At 52.4% G+C, this 16,445-nt stretch overlaps 1 protein-coding gene and 1 long non-coding RNA gene across 3 annotated transcripts in view; one reads left to right on the top strand and one right to left on the bottom strand.

The window, feature by feature from the left end:
• The first annotated feature begins 1,347 nt into the window (after positions 1 to 1,347).
• On the top strand, positions 1,348 to 4,990 carry LOC121144168. Of its 2 annotated transcripts, none has more exons than XR_005881482.1 (3): positions 1,348 to 1,548; positions 3,364 to 3,562; positions 4,314 to 4,990. It is a non-coding gene; the product is annotated as an uncharacterized LOC121144168 (long non-coding RNA). The 2 variants fall into 2 exon arrangements; XR_005881483.1 differs by having other exon boundaries at positions 1,351 to 1,539.
• A 2,180-nt stretch (positions 4,991 to 7,170) lies between these two features.
• Igsf21 (immunoglobin superfamily member 21) overlaps positions 7,171 to 16,445 on the bottom strand; it is a 214,609-nt gene continuing 205,334 nt past the window's right edge. Inside the window, exons 6-10 of the mRNA XM_040757538.1 lie at positions 14,677 to 15,154; positions 9,049 to 9,134; positions 8,375 to 8,567; positions 8,030 to 8,068; positions 7,171 to 7,400 (exon numbers count right to left, since the gene is read on the bottom strand). Of these exons, the coding sequence (XP_040613472.1) occupies positions 7,327 to 7,400; positions 8,030 to 8,068; positions 8,375 to 8,567; positions 9,049 to 9,134; positions 14,677 to 15,154 (870 nt within the window). The 3' untranslated portion in view covers positions 7,171 to 7,326. The remainder of the gene's footprint in view (positions 7,401 to 8,029; positions 8,069 to 8,374; positions 8,568 to 9,048; positions 9,135 to 14,676; positions 15,155 to 16,445) is intronic.

Raw genomic sequence — 16,445 nt, 5'->3', positions numbered from 1 at the left:
AATGTCTCCTAAGGGACATTGCCACCTATTCTAAAATTTATAATGCATTTTCAATTGAACAAGGCATAGTTATATCACGTTAGGCATAATTACGACCTAGTTAAATGTATAATGTGGTTGCAATTGCACGTGGGGTAGTTATATCATGTTAGGCATAATTACGACCTGGTTATTGTTTTCATTTGGAAAGGAGATAACACAAGGAGATATGATTACCTGTCAATTGACAGGAGGTGGACTTGTGATGTCTATTCTTGGTTGCCAACTTGACTACATCTGGAATTAAGCAGCTGGCTACTCCTTGAGGGAATTTTTTTCTTAATTAAATTATTCAGAGTGGGAAGACCCACTTTTAATCCGGATCTTTTGAGGTGGGAAGATCCTGGGCCCCATGTTCTGCTGGAAGCCGGCATAAAAGACATGGAAGAAGGCACGTTGGAGAAGGCACAGTTCTCTCTCTCTCTCTCTCTCTCTCTCTCTCTCTCTGCCTGTTTGCTCTCGCCATTCCTTGACTGGCATTAGACCCTACTTCTTCAGGATTCTGGCATATACTGAAGACCAGTGGAGACATCCAGTCCATGGACTGAACTACTGTATTCTTGGACCTTGCCTTGGTAGACAGCCATTGTTGGAGATATTTATATAAATATATATATATATATGTGTGTGTGTGTGTGTGTGTGTGTGTGTGTGTGTGTATTCACTCTCTCAGTTCTGTTCCTCTAGGAATCCTGACTAATACACCCCTCAAGCCTGGCTTGCTGACTGTCCCTCTGTGTGAACCTCTTTAGTCATTCTCCATCAATGAAGGTCAAGGCCCTCCCCCCACCTCCATCAGTCACCCCACACCTTTCCCCATCACCATAGCTGCTCAGTTCTTCTTAGTCAGCCCTTTCTGCCATGCCCAGCTGTCTACCTGGGCAGGTGGTGTGTTTGCTCTCTCAAGATTCCCCACCTCAGCAGGATGATGAGGCCTGGGACGGTTTGCCAAGCTCCAAGGGTAACCCTGCTGCTAGTCCAAGGGCACACCCCACCCCAGGTCTTCCTACACTGTTCTTCTCTAAGTGCCTTCTGTGGTGCTGATGCCCTAGTTTTACTCAGGAGCCATCTATGATTCTCTGCCATTCAGTACCGGTCACGCTAGTTCATGTTTGCTGTGTCCTCACTGAGTGCTGGGCATGATGGGAGGAGCTTTCCATGTCTTCACTGAGATCTCTGAGGACAGTGCCAGGGACATGGGCACCCCACTTTCACAGAAGAGGAAACAAAGGCACAGGGAGGTGATGAGAGGATGTTGCAGGGTCAGTGGCGGAGCTGGCGGTGACTATGACGTCACAGACAGGTGAGCCTGTACCTTGATTGGGCTGCCTGCTCTTCTTACAGAAGGGCAAAACCGTGGGGCTTACAGGACTTTACCTCAAGGCACACCAGGAGAACCCACCGGTTTTAGAGCAGAATGCTCAGTTTGTAAAAAGGCTGTCCACAAACTTCCTTTGTCTGTGGTTCTGGGAACTTTAGGTCTGATGGAACCAGAGGCAAGTGAGTCAGGTAACTGGGCATAGAGACTGTGAGATCCAGGGCTGCACCCCAGAGAGACAGCTACAGCCAGGGACAAGAGACAGGGGCGAGGTGGTGGGGGGGCAGGGCTCATGCTCAGCCCAAGGTCAGGGACTCTGGGGGCCCAGGGTTGGTTGACATTTAAGTCTATCACTGAGGCTTTGGCATTTGGAAAAACCATGCATGAATTTTACGTGCCCATTATCATCCTCCCATCACTTGGGGCTGTCATTCTGGTGGAGATTGAGGAAGCCATTCCTGAAACAACAGCCCAAGTGCTTTCTGGGATGCTCCACTCGCAGTTCACTCCTCCATGGGCCATGGGTGCGGGAACTGGGCTCCATCTTAGCTGGTCACGGCGAGTGTTCAGTCTCTCCTGCCTGGGCTCGGCTCTCTCTCTCACTTTCTCTGCATCATCTCCCTGTGTCTCAGCTTTTTATCTCTTCCTGTTACTGTGATAAAATACGCTGACAAAAGCAATTTAAGGGGAAGAGAGTTTATTTCAGCTTAAAATTCAAAGTTACAGACTATCATAGTGGAAGATGTCCCAGGGGCAGGAGCTTGGGGCTGCTAGTTATGTATGCCACTCAACTCTCCTTTCCATCTGGCTGGCCCCTCCTACCTCTGGCACTGTCTGTCCATCTATCGCTGTAGCTCTGTCCCATGCCTCAGTTCTCTTGGCACTTTCCCCGATGCTGACTGGTTTGTACTTCCTGTCCCCTGGGACCTTTCTCCCCTCCTCTTCAGGAGGTAGCCTTCTCCCCAACTCCTCAGATGTTCAAGAATCCAGCTCTCTCCATACATAGCTGACCGCAGGGCAGCCGGACCCATGACACGCTAACAGTCCTTGGTGACTGCTATCCTTTCTTTCCCTCTTAGCCTCTCCCACATGCCCCCTGGCCCCTGCCCAGCCTAGCCCTCATTTTCCCCCTCGCTCTTTTCTCAGCCTTCACCCTACCCACCTTCCCCTTTGGGTTCCACCAGCAGGCCAGGGTTCTGGAAGGAGGTGTTGCTGGCACCGGCTTACACATCTTGGTGTGAGCGGAATTTGTGCAAGCCCAAGTATGAGCTTTGTCATTTCCCACAGCACAGCCAAATCCCAAGGACCCTGGTTTTTGGTTCCTCCATGCTATGTATACATAGACTCTTAATATAAAAACCCACAGTTTTTTCTGGATCACAAGGTGTCCGGTATGACTGTCTTGTGGGGTCCTTGGAGCCTTGTTCACTGCTCTATGTCTCCCACAGACACGGTGACTCAGAGCGGAGTTTGTGGCCAGGGTCACAGTCACCTTCAGAAGACCAGTAAAAGTCTTAAGTAGTATAGAATGAAGACAATGGTGCCTGATGGTGTATAGGGGCCTTGGGGTGATGGAGCAGGTGACTCAGACTCACAGTGGGCCTGTGGGTCCAGAGGTGGGTGTTCTGGTTTGAGGAGGATACAGTGGCCATGGTCTTTGCTTTTCTTCAAAACTCCCAGCAGACAGGCAGCCAGAAACTAAGTGCCAGGCTCCAGTCTGGAAGGGACAACAGAGGGACACAGGACATAAATGTCCCCAGATGTTGAGTGTGGACAGCTGGCCTGGAAGCATGGCCACTAAGTGACTGTGGCAGCTGCACTTACTCGTGACACTTCCTCATGAGCCCAACTCAGAGATGAGCAGAGAAGAAAGCGTGCTACCCTTCTCATTTGTGACTTTAGAGACGGGCCTCTCAGGGCCCTGCAGACATCTCTGTAGCTGACAGACACATTAGAAATCCTCCAAAGATCATGGGGGATCTATGGTGACAGTCGCCCTGCGGCAGGTAAGCAGCAGGGGAACTGTGGCTGGTGAAGGGGGACCTGGTGTGACAGCAGCTACAAATCCAGCTGAACGCTCCATGCAGCAAAGCGGTGGCCTCAGGGATGCAGGCACAGAAAACAGGAGTCTGAGATCTTCTCCCACCTGCCCATGTGGGTGACAGCTGAGGGACCTGGACAAACGTGAGACCACATCATGGAGGGGTAGGTAGGGTTGACTTCAGTTGTCCCTCTTGTCCTTCAAGTCTGCCCCACCCCACCCCACCCCACCCCACCCCATCCCATCCAGGACAGTCTTCCTGTGGGCTTGCCGTCCTCACTCTGCTACCCCCAGTTTATGACACACAAAGTATGGAGTGCAGCCCATCTAGCGGAACCATCATTTTGAAGGATGGGGCTCTTAATGGCAGAACCCACCCAGTCTGGCTGGTTTCTCTGACCCAGCTCAAGCCCTGGCTGGGGGAGGCTTAGGGTTTGTGGGATGGATGGATGGATGGATGGATGGATGGATGGATGGATGGATGGATGGGTGGATGGATGGGTGGATGGATAGATGGATGGATGGATGGATGGATGGATGGATGGATGGGTGGATGGGTGGGTGGATGGATGGGTGGATGGATAGATGGATGGATGGATGGATGGATGGATGGATGGATGGATGGATGGGTGGATGGGTGGATGGGTGGATGGATGGGTGGGTGGATGGGTGGATGGATGGATGGATGGATGGATGGGTGGGTGGATGGGTGGATGGATGGATGGATGGATGGGTGGATGGATGGATGGGTGGATGGGTGGATGGGTGGATGGATGGATGAAGGCACCCATGAGAGACTGAATGCACAGGGACCACCTCTCTGCTGGGTTGGGCCTTTCCTTCCCCATCCCCACCCCAAACAGCACCTTTCCAGTCCTTGTGCAAAGCCAAAGCAGATGGCTACTTCTGTTGCAGCCCTGGAGCCTCCCAGCTGAGCCCTCCCGAGTCCTCCACTGCTTGCCATGGTTCATCTACTGACTACTGAGCTATTGATGCACTTCAGGGGTCAGTGGAGCCCAGCAACCCTGCTGCTAACAGGGCGAAGCAAGCCCAATTTCATGCCTACGTGGGCTTCCCTCTAAGAAGGCAAGGAGAGAGAGTAAACCTGCGCATTAAAATTTCTTTGGAAAACAGAAACCTCTGGAAGTAGGGGCCTTAAACAGAATTGCTGGGTAGCAGCAGAGGGGGCAGCTGGTTCACATGAGATGAATCAGAGCTTCGAGGAAGAAGGAAGTTGGTGAAGGAGGCTGATGGTACCGTGTGGTGGTTGCCTGTTTATCTCTCTTGGGATGTTTGCACACAGATGAATGTCTGAGAGAACCACCAACCTCACTACTGTTGTTGACTGACTGGACAAACTTGGAAAGGCAAATATTTACTGCGTTGGCCATTTGTTTCTGATGTATTTCAAACAGCAATCAGTGGGCGGAGGAATTTGAGCTTAAATGAAGGTAAGAAAAGCACATGGGAAAACCAAGACACAGGAATATCAAGTTCAAAGGCTGACATTGGGGGAGCTGCAGAGACAGCTTAGCATTAGCTGAGCCTCTTGCAGAGGACCTGGGTTCAGTTCCCAGCAACCACAGGACAGCTCACCAAGATGTGCAACTCTGGTTCCAGGGGATCTGGTGCCTTCTTCTGGCCTCCTTGGGCACCAGACACGCATGTGCCGCACAGATGTACATGCAGGCAGACTGCCCATACACATAAAAATAAATACATCTCAATGAATAAGTAAAGGCTGATTGCTGAGTTGAGAAAGTGGCTTAGTGGATGAAAGTGTTTGCCATGCAAGCGTGAAGACCTGAGTTTGAAAGCCCTGAGCTCATTAAAAGCTGCGGTGAATGTTTGCAGTTTCCACTTTTCTAGGCATATGGAACAGGAGAAATTCCTGAAGTTCTGGGCCAGCTAGTGGGTGTGCAAAGCAGGAAAACAAGAAAAAAGGCCTTGCTTTCAACAAGGTAGTATGCAAGGACCCACATCCAAAGTTCTTTCTTGCCTACACACACATGCACATTTGTGGAAAGTAAAATACAATGACCAATTGTCTTTCCTGAGATAGGGTTCCTGTAGCCTAGGCCAACCTCAAAATTACTATGCAAATGAGGATAGTCTTGAACTCTCGGTCCTCCAGAGCCTATCTCCTTAGTGCTGGGATATGGGCTAACACCAGCATGCATGCCTAACATAAACTTCAAGTCAGAACTGAGAGCTGAAGTAGCCTGCACACTCTCTCTCACCCCACTCCCGACTCTATGTCCATGTGACTTCTCAGCTCCCATCAAAGGGAGCTCTAGTTTTCTTTTGAATACAATGGAAGCAATGGTGTGTCAGTTTCCCTGGGTCCTCACAAGACCTGTGCACTTCAGTTCCCTTGTTCCCGCAACCCTCACCAAGCTGACCTAATGGAACCTGAGAGATCACAAAGCACGGGGTTAAGTCATCGCAGCCAAAGCCACCAGGGGCCAGCTGGCCTCCAGGTACTCCCATCTCTTAGGGTGCAAAGGCAGATCCAGCTCAGAGCCACGAGACCTGGTTCAGATCATCAGTAAGTCCTGCTCAGGCGCCGGGGACAGGGCATGGGCATCTTTGGGTGTCGTGATTCTGCCTGGGACGGTGGCCTTGGAGCTATTATCTTCCCCCTCGGATGCTCCAGAGAGCGAGAGTGTTAGTGAGTAGCTAGGGCTGGGGGACGGTTACTCAACAGCCTTGGGCGGTCCATGAGCTCTGGATGGCTCTTCTGGGTGTTCAGAGACTCAGGCTCACTGCAGCATACCCATCCCATTCCGTTTCATCCCACCCTGTCCCTTCTGATATGCCCCATCTTCCATCGTCTTCTTGGGGCCTCTCAGGGTTTGGGGGCAGGGCTCAAGCTCATCCTTCTCCTGGCCATGTAACATGCTTTGGCTCCACCAGTGTCCACAGACATGACCCAGGCCGTCTCAAGTTCTGATGATTCCCCGTGCTCCACTTAGGATGGTCTTTGTCTCTCTTAGGCCCGCATACACAAGGCCTGGTTCTGAGACGGCCCTACTGGAAGGTGGTGGGACCATCAACAGGTGCATTGTGTCCTCAGAGGGGATGTGGGCCATGTCCTTCCTCTCCGTCTATGAAGCCCCATAGCCTCTTGCCATGATGTATGTCCTCCCGAGAGACCCAAAGCAATGTATCCTCAGAAGTGAGAGCCCAAAGAAACCTTTCCTCTTGATAAGTAAATTATCTCAGCTGTTTTGTTACAGTGACAGGAAGCTGACTGATACACACCGAAAGAGGATCAGATGCCAGGTAGCTACTGCCCTATTGGCTCCAGTGCCAGGATAAACACACATGGAATTCGCAAGTCAGTAGAGGAGACTAGAGGGAAGCCTAGAGTGTAGCCTGTAGCAGAGGGTGCAGGAGGTGTGGAGGGTCTGCTATCTGAAGCTAAGCCGTCTGGTGAGCCTGGATGAGATGATCCGGGCCACTGCTATGTATAAATAAGCACTCATGCCTGCTGTTGCCTGTCACCACAATTTGGGTCGACTTGTTAGGCAGCACTATTACGGCTATAGCTGACTGTTACATTTCCCGTGAGGGATCATGGCCATTTCCCACACCTGGCTGTTTTCAGAACTCAATGAGACAGGAGCTGCATGTCCACCCATCCTCACAGGAGTGCAGGCTCCCAGTTTCCTTTGCCATCCTACCCCTACGCCTGTCCCAAGACTGGATGCCAGCAGGTACCCAGTAGCTGCTACTACACTAAGGGGAAACAAAGAGCCGCACACTGAGGTTGGGGAAAATTGGTCTGTTTGTTTTAATTAAACCCAGTGAAGAAGCCAAGACATTGGGCAAAGACTAAGAACGAGACTGGAAATAGTTTAGAAAAGAAATGAAAATCGATCGCAGAGATGCCGGGCCGCTGGAGCATCGGGAAGAGGTGGCGTCTTCACGTGAGCTCCAGGACCACTGTCAGGGCAAGCACCAGGGTGAGCCAGACACCAGCGAGGCCAGAAGCCGAACCTGTGGGAGGGCAGAGGTGGTGTCATGGCTGCAGCCTGCCTGTGTGTCACGGTGGGTCTATCGGTGTGAAACTAACTGCGGGGTTTCAGCAAAGGCTGAAAAATGGTTCCCAACGAAGATGCTAGGGGGCAGCATCCGGTGAGTGGGTTTGAACCTCAGCTCTGATGACTTCCTACCGTGGGTCCAGCTTCCTGCCATGGGTCCAGTGCCCTGTCCCCGTGCAGGCCTGCTGGGCTAAGGCACCAGATTTGCTGTGTATGGTAGTGTCTGCATCCCATGGGTGGTTCTGGGTTGGGGTGGCTGAGGGAGCATCTGTCTGTGTTCTTAAGTGTCCCATGGAGTTGTCAGAGACACACACCATGGTCAATGCCTTACACGGCTTCTTGGGGTCTGGGTAGCAATGAGGAGGCACACTTGACCCTTGACACCCATTGGCTGTTTGTGGGGTATAGCACCTTCCTTGCTTAGGGCCTGTCTTGGCCTAGCCTTGACTCTGCCTGTCTGAGGTGACGGCTTCCTGGAGGAAGGGACGGATCAGGGCAGACAAATAGTGCTTTAGCAATAAATGCTTTCTGGGGGCTTGAAAAGCACTTGCTGTTAAGGGTGCAGTCTTGAGGGTGGAGACTTACCATGGGCGTCCTCTGTTCCTCTTGGGATATTTGGGTTTTCTGCCAGAAAGAAAACAGAGAAGCAGAGTGGTGGCGCTGAGTTCCGAACACGGAGGACCTTCCCCAGGCATCTGCTATGCGGTATTGTATGTCCTGGGATGGTGCCCCTCAGTCTCTCTATATCTGACCATGTTACAGAGGGGAAACTGAGGCCTGCTGAGTGTCCGAGCTGAGATGAACCCAGAGTCTCTCTGATGCTAAAGCCATTGTAATTATACTCAGTGAATGGAATTAGGCCTCTGAGGCAAATTTAAGGGGCTTTTGTGGACAGTTTTGAGCCAGGGCCTATTCTTGGGGGGTCCCTACCAAACACGATGAGCCGAGTGTGTGTATCGGTGGAGCCCAGCGGGTTCTGGGCAGTGCAGCGATACATGGAGCCGTTGAGCTCTGCAGGCACCCGCTCCAGCACCAGCTCCTTCCCGTCAAACTCAGCGCTGCCATCCAGGAGGCGGCTGCCCACTCTCGTCCACGTGAACATGGGCTCTGGGAAGACCTCATTCTGTGGACCGGAGAAGGGAATAGTGGAGTCACAGGGGAACATGCTGCCAACACAGGAAGGTCAGAGCCTTTCCAGACCCCCAATTCTCATCTAATAGGCTTCAGGTGGCCCCTTAGAGCCCCGGGAAGGGGGCTGCAGCTCAGTTGGTAGCATGCTTGCCTAGCACTCACAAAGCCGTGCGTTTGAGCCCCAGCACCACATAAACTGTGTTGGTATCAAGGAGGGAGAGGGAGGGGAGTCAGAAGTTCAAGGTCATCCTCAGATAAATGGGGAATCTGAAAACAGCCTGGATAACAGGTTGACTAACTAGGTGGAGAGGACTCAGGGTTTGGGGCTGGAATCAACACAAAGACAGAAGGTTGATACAAATTGCATTTGCTTGTGGGTAGGGGGTATAGGAGAGTGAGCCAGTGATGCTGGTTCCCATTGGGTGTGTCTACCCACTCACTGCTCCACTTAGGTATCAGAGAGAGAGACTGACCTGAAATCCGTGGACTAGGATCCTCACCGTGTCCCCAACCCGGGCTCTGCTGGGTGTCATCACAATTTTGGGCCCTTTGGGAGCAACTGTATCAAGAGAAAGATACGTTCAGAGAGGGGTGGTGGGTGGGTGGGTGTGGTCAGCATGGAGAGTGGGGCGGGGTGGGAAGCAGAGCAAGTTCCCGAGGTTGGTGTCCTAGACACTGGATGCTTCTCAGGAGCGCCCAGGAGGCTCATTCATTCCCTCAGTCCTGGCTGCCTCCTCCATATTCCTTACAGCCTTGTGTGTCCCATTCCAGCTGGGATCTGGGGATTCAACAACACACACACACACACACACAGACACACACACACGATGGGTCTCATGTCAGTGGGGGAGAAAGAAATCAACAGCATCATTGTCCCCTCTGTTCCAGTGGAGTTCACGAAGGCCTGGTGATCTGTCGTGTCACACACTGAGGAAGAATCAGGAACAATATTCAGGTCTCCAGGCTTCTGATCCAGGACCCTACTGCCAGGGGGGCGTGGGGGCTTTCCTGAAATCTCTCTGTGGGGGTGTGGATGGTGTGAAGCCACCACCTCATTTCTTCGCCAGCCTTCGTTCTCACTGCCTCTGGTCCTCTCGTGCTCAGCCCAGTCTCCCCCAGGGACTTTTTGTATGTGCTGAGGGGACACGATGCCCTGGGTGCCCCTCGCCCGGGGCAGGTCAACCGGCTCCCTGTGCCTCTTCTTTTCAGAGAGGAAAATTGGGCCCATGCATAATAAAGATGCTTGTCCAAGGTTCCTGCAGAGTCAATTACACATGTTTCCTGACTCCCCGCCCTCATTAATTCATTTGTTCTCTCATTCAATAGTAATTACTGAGCTGGCCATATGTCAGGCTTTGGAGCAGGACTAGGGACTAGTAAAGGGGACAGTGATAAAAGTCAAGTGTCTGCAACTTATCCGTTAGCCAGGGACACATTTAGTTTGCAAACTCAGCCAAACTGTGACCAGTGTTGTGTGCAGAGACTGAGCCCAGCACAGGTGGCACACAGCTCGGTGGGCGGGTGGGTGGGGTGCAGTGGTCCTAGTATCCCAGACAAGTGAGGCATTCAAGAAATATTCCAGACAGAGGGAGAATAGAGGACATGGTTCTGGGGTCAACCAGAGAGCTGGTGGGGCTGGGGACAGACTCCACAGAATTTCCAGGGCTGTCCCCACTTAACTCACAATGGAAATTAGAGCAGCGGGCAGATGTGAGCAGGCCCCAGGCTCTGCCAGTCTCACTCTCTGAGAATAAGGCCGAGGCACTACTAATTAACCATGAGGAAGACGGCAGAGGGAAGGGCGCAGCCTGCTGAGAGGGGAGGGCAGAGCGGTGAGGGGAGGAGAGGGTGCTTCCCCCGCTGCTGCTGCTGCTGCGCCCAGCTGCCAGCTGCATGGAAGCAGCACTGGCCAGCCACACTGGAGACATTCTAGTCTATTCTGGCAGATGGAAGACTTGGGGGTGGAAAGGCTCTACCTCTGAGCCACCCCCACCCATCCCCTTGGTGGCTTATTTTTATCCAATATCTAAATGCTAGGTCCTTCATTCATATTTTGTCTCATTTCACCTTCCAGCCTTTAGAAACTGTCCCACAAGCTCAGGAAGGCACAGAGAGGTTAAGGGACATTCTTGCCTCTTCCAGTTTCTCTTGGGTGCTGTGGAAGAGTTAGGTTCCTAGAGGGAAAGTCCTAGAGGGTGGCATGGCCCTAGGTGGTCTGTGCCACTGCCAGCTTCAACCAGCAGAGGGTGCTGGAGAGCCTCCATTGCAGGAGAAGGCAGGGCCTGGAGGTCAGTGTTTCTGGAGCCACTCAGAGCCCAGGGCAGACAGGCAGCAGGTCACACAGCCTCTGGACTGCCCTTTCCTGTTTCTAGTGGCTCCTGTGTGAAGCTGACCCCGAGGGGCACAGAAGGTGTCTGGGGGGGGGTGTCTGTTACACTTTTGTCCCTCTGAGCTCTCCTGCACAAGGGTGCTTGCAGACATCTTGACTCTCCCTCCCTCAGGGTTGCTGGGAGTCCCTTGCTTCTGGAAGTCAGGCCAACTGCTTTCACACTCCTATCTCAACACCATCAGAAAGTCCATGTGCAGCTCCTGGCAAGCAAAGCCTGGCCCCTTGCCTGCCTGCTTTGAGAACACAACCCAGAGTGCCAAGTGGAGGTGTCCCCACAGTTTTGGTAGTCCCTCCTCTCACTGCTTGGTACAGAAAGCCTGAGAACTGAATGGGGACCCAGGATCTAGGCCTTGCCCTCCCAGGCTGTGGTGTGGAGTGTCAGCTCGGTCTGTCTGTTCACCGGCTCATCCCCTGCCTAAGAGCCGGTGTCTGAAAATGACAATGGGGAGAGGGGAGGGGCCACAGAGTGAAATCTTGGCTCAAGGGAATGCAGACACTCCCACCCCATCCCCACCCATGGGGTCTTGCTTGCTGTCTGTGAGAATGACACGTGTGGTCTCAAGGAAAGGGTCCTCTAGGACTCCCATGGAATTCTGGGTTCTCTTTAAGACAGTCACTTGTCCATCTACCCAACCATCCACCCCTCTATCCAGTCCACCATCCCGTCTACGCAACCATCCACCATCTACCCAACCATACATCATCTACCCAACCATCCATCCATCTACCTAACCATATATCATCTGTCCAGCCATCTACCGTCTACCTAACCATACAATATCTACCCAACCATCCATCCATCTACCTAACCATCCATAATCTGCCCAGCCATCTACCGTCTACCCAACCATTCACCCATCTATCCAGTCCACCATCCCATCTACCTAACCATCTACCGTCTACCTAACCATACAATATCTACCCAACCATCCATCCACCTAACCATCCATAATCTGCCCAGCCATCTACCATCTACCCAACCATCCACCCATCTATCCAGTCCACCATCCCATCTACCCAACCATCTACCGTCTACACAACCATCTACAGTCTACCCAACCATCCACCCATCCTTCTATCCACATTTCATCTATTTACTTTTCAATCCATCCATACACCATCTATTTATTCATCCATCCATCAAATCTACTGTTTTGGGCTTTATAAGATTATTTCTTTTTTGTTCCTAATTTTGTTTTGAGACAGGGCTTAAGTATCCCAGGCTGACCTCAAGCTACTATGTAACTAAACCTCTGATCCTCCTGCCCCCACCTCCTAAACGCTGGAAAGACAGGCAGGCACCACCATGCCTGGTTTAGGTTTTTGTTTTACGCATCCTGGGTACCAGTGCCTCACAGAGGACTGAGAGTATTTCCCTCATTCTACTACACTTTGCCTTTTCATCTCTTTGGGATGTCTCCTTATGAGCTGAAGATTTGAATTTTGATTCAGTCCCACGGAACAATTTTCAATTTTTTTCTCTAGCGGTTTTTTATTTTTTTTTATGACTGCTTTAAGGGATGTTGGCTACCTCGGCTCCATAAAGACATTTTTCTCCATTTTGTTCCAGAAGTTTTATGACGCTGGCTTTTACACCAGAGTCTATCAATCATCCTCAGGTTAACCTGTGTGCGCACCAGGCAGGGGCCAGGCCCGCCTCTCCCTTCCTCGTGTTCTCTTGTTCCAGGGCCCAGTGTTAGAGAACACATCTTTACTGTCCAAACAGCCTCAGGGTCTCCGTCAAAATCAATCGACTTTGCCTGCAGGTCTATTTCTGGACTCTCTTCTCTGCATCAGTCTTGCGTCTACACTGGAGGGTCTGGGCAGCTGTTTATCTGAGTTTCGAGCTGATTTATATTTTAACTAGATCAGCTGGGATGAAGAATAGAAAAAAAGCAAAAAAAGCAAAACAAAACAAAGAGAGAGACCAGTTTGGAGGCTGTGTTGCACTCCAGGGGTGGATCGCAGTGCTTGGATGGGTGGTTACAAGGAAAGAAAGAACAGGGCAGGCCTGGGAAGCGTTCTGAGGCCTCACAGCCTGGCGGGCGGTGACCTAGACACGAGGAGACCAGGGCAAAGTGAGTGGCCCTGAGGTTTCCAACTTGACGAACAGAAGGAAAGCATCGTCATTCCTGAGATGTTTTCAAGGCTGCTAAGCAGAGATTCACAAACCCAGAGGGACCAGGGAGACCCAAGCAGTTTCCTGGAGGAAGGGGTGTTGTTGGAAATTTGTGCCCCAATACTCCTTTGTTCACTCCATAGCCTTTCTCAGAGTGCGGGGGTGGGGGGGTTGGGGGGTGGGGGTAGTGGTGGTGATGGTGGTGGCTTGTCCTGCCAGACGACACTCTTGGCTCAGTGTGCCCTTGACCACACACCTCAGGTAGGTTACACTAAGGCAGTGACTAAGGAAGTGGACTCTGGGGGCAGAGAGCCCCAGCTAACTGACCTAAATCATATAAAACCCAGGTCCCTTATCTCAAAGATGGGAATAAGGACAGCGCCCACAGTGGCCACCCATGGTACTGCAGGGATTCAAGTTGGGCTCCTAGTGTGGGGTTAAACCATGTTTGTTGATCAGAAAACAGAGGCTCAGGACAGTCTATGTAGAAACAGACGCTAGCCCAGGCTCTCCCACTCACTCCCAGAGTCCTGGATATCCCTTGTGTCCCCATTTCTCCAGGGACATAGTGTGGCCATCCAGGCCCACTACTTGTGGTTGGCCTTTTCCTTACTCTGCGGGGGGGGGGGGGGGGGGAGGTATCCCCAGAGGACATGAGGTGAGGGGGCCCTGGGGCCAGGGACAGAGCAGGTGCAAAATGGGAAGGTCTGGCCGGGGGCAGCACACAAGTTGGCCTCTGAAGGCTTCAAAGCTCTTTATTATTCTTGTCTCTGCCTTGGTGGGCATGGGGTAGGGTGCAGTTTTCATGCATGGCCAAAGTCCCAGGAAAGATGGAGGGTCCAGAGAGGGCCAAGGGCTGGCAAAGCAGGAGGCTGAGGGAGGCCCCTGGGCAGGCTTAGCCCTCCAGGGACTGCTGATGTGTCTTTGAAGCAGATAAAGGTGTGGACGGCATCCGGGGTGCTGGAAGGAAACAAGGCCTGCCACTGAGTCCTCCCTATGAACCTGGAACAACTTAGCGAACCTCCCTGGGCCTCAGTTTGCACATCTGTGGTCTGAGACGACAGCCGGCCAGCTCCGCGGGGTTCCACGAACATTTGCTCTCTTAACAGAAGGGAAGCAACTTAGGGGCACACAGGCATCTAGGAGACAGCCCTTCTTAAGTCTTGCAGGAGCTGAAGGAGTCGGCATCCGCTTGGAAGGGTCTTCCAGACCGGACTCAAAGCCAGTCAAGGGCACCGTGGGGGTATAGAGGGTGCCAGCAGATGGGGATTAAGAGCCGAGCTCTGCTGTATACAACCTAGTAACTCAGGGCCAGAAGCCTCCGTTTTGCTTCTCTGTGAAATGAGACTCCATGTTGAGTTTCTGTCTGTGACCAGCAAATCCCCACTGCGTATTTATGCACCTGACCCTAACAGGCATCCCCTACTGACCTCCTGCAAACTTCCATTTTCTGCAGTCCAACAAACAACCTTCCCAAAGACCCCTGGCTCTCCCCTGGGATGACCTGACTCCATTTACTCCCCTCCCCCTGGCTTCCAGAAGCCCCGCCCCTCTTCCGGATTACAACCTCTTATCTCTGGTGCTAGGTCTTACCCAGCGTGACCTCCGCCTGCATGGGCATGGACAGCGCTGGGTGCTTGACCTCACAGCTGAAGAGGGCCTCGTTGTCGATCTGCGGGTTGAGGGTCCAGGTGAGCAGGGCCCGCACCTCCACCGTGCCATCGCTGCCTGGGGTGCGGCTGTGGCGCAGGAAGTAGACCGGCTCGGCGCTGTGTACCCAACGGGGGAACTCGCGGCTCACCACTGTCTCTGGGATGTTTTCCGTGGTGGGCTGCACGAAGAGGCTGGGGTCTTGGGTGAGGCTTCGTGAGGGGCGCTCCGTGTAGGGACGTCCAGCCCGGTATTCGGTATCCAGGAGGGACAGGGACTTTTGCATTTTAGTGTCGTCCACGTCCCGATGCAGAAGGCTGCGGAAGGGCCTGCTGTCCTGGAGGGGGCCAGAGCTGGCTGCGGCTGGCAGTTCTGACAGGGGCACTGCATCGATCAGCTCCCCATCCCGTTTGAAATAAACCTACAGTTGCAAGCAGGACAGGGGAAAGGATAACGGATGGATGGTTTCTTCCCTATGCCATTCCTTTCCCTGACTCCCATGGAGAGCTATGACATGGGGAGCATGACACGTGGGAAGACACACAGCTCTGGAGAGAGGCAGCTCAGCCCAATACCACTACTGGCGAGCTGGGGAGACTTTCAGCCTCAGTTTCCCCACTTGTAAAGAGAAATAAGACTATCGATTCCAGGGAACAACTGGGGGCTTAAATGAAGTCACATGGGCAGATTGGTTTTAGATTCGGCAAGGTCCATGGCTGCTCTGGGGGCATGTGGCTGGGGAGGGAATGCGCAGTGGGGGTAAAATGAGCTATGAGAAAAGGAAGAGAGATGTGTGTGTGTGTGTGTGTGTGAGAGAGAGAGAGAGAGAGAGAGAGAGAGAGAGAGAGAGAGAGAGAGAGAGAGGTAGGGGAGGGAGAGAGAGTGGGCTCTGTCTGCTCACACAGTTTGGCAATCTGGAGCTGCTATGCAGAAAGCAGGTGCGTGTGTGGGAGGGAGCTAGGTGTGGGGATGAGGAGAAGAAGCCCTCGTCTCCCTTTCTCTGCTAATAGGGAATTCGAGTTTTGAGAGGCGGCATTTAATTTAATTTGCTGTCTTCTTATTTTGGTACACACACCCAGAGGCCTTCGGGGATTGGGTGTATTTTTTAATAAATCAGATAAATAAATCGATAGGAGACAGAGAGAGGTAAGAGCAGGGACTCCAGAGACTCAGTGAGAAGAGAAGTCTGGGGGTGGGCAGGTGGGGGAGAGGCTGGGGAGTGGATAGGGTTGGGTGGGTGGGGGTGATATGTGGGTGTGGAGGATGTGTCAGGGTTTAAAACCTCACGGAAGAATTTTCTACACACAATGGTCTGCTTTGGGTGGGTGGGGGAGTTGGGGTTTTTTTTCTTCCCTTTCTTTGCTTTTCTTCTTCCTCTTTTTTTTTTTTTGAAAAGTGCTTCAAAAGCAGGTTTGTAATTTATATCAAAGAATTGCTTTCAAGTTCTGCTGCTCCAGACAGACGTAAGATGCCTGGAATGTGAGGGAATGAGGACCTTTCCCACAGACAGAGACGGGGAAGAGACAGAGAACAAGAGGGGAGGAGAGGCCAGGAAGAGCAGAGCGAGAGAGGGGGCATTCTTAAATAACTGTGTCTGAAGTGGCAGCCGGGCCGTGAGGTGGGAAAAAGTGTTCTCCTGCAGCCAGGAAACACTCCCCCATGTCTTCCTTTCCTAGAGGAAAGACCAGCTTCCCTGATTTGGCGGAAACTGG

This window comes from Mesocricetus auratus, unplaced genomic scaffold, assembly GCF_017639785.1.
Source record: "Mesocricetus auratus isolate SY011 unplaced genomic scaffold, BCM_Maur_2.0 Super-Scaffold_100014, whole genome shotgun sequence".
Lineage (NCBI taxonomy): Eukaryota > Metazoa > Chordata > Mammalia > Rodentia > Cricetidae > Mesocricetus > Mesocricetus auratus.
This window is presented reverse-complemented; position numbering and strand designations above follow the sequence as displayed.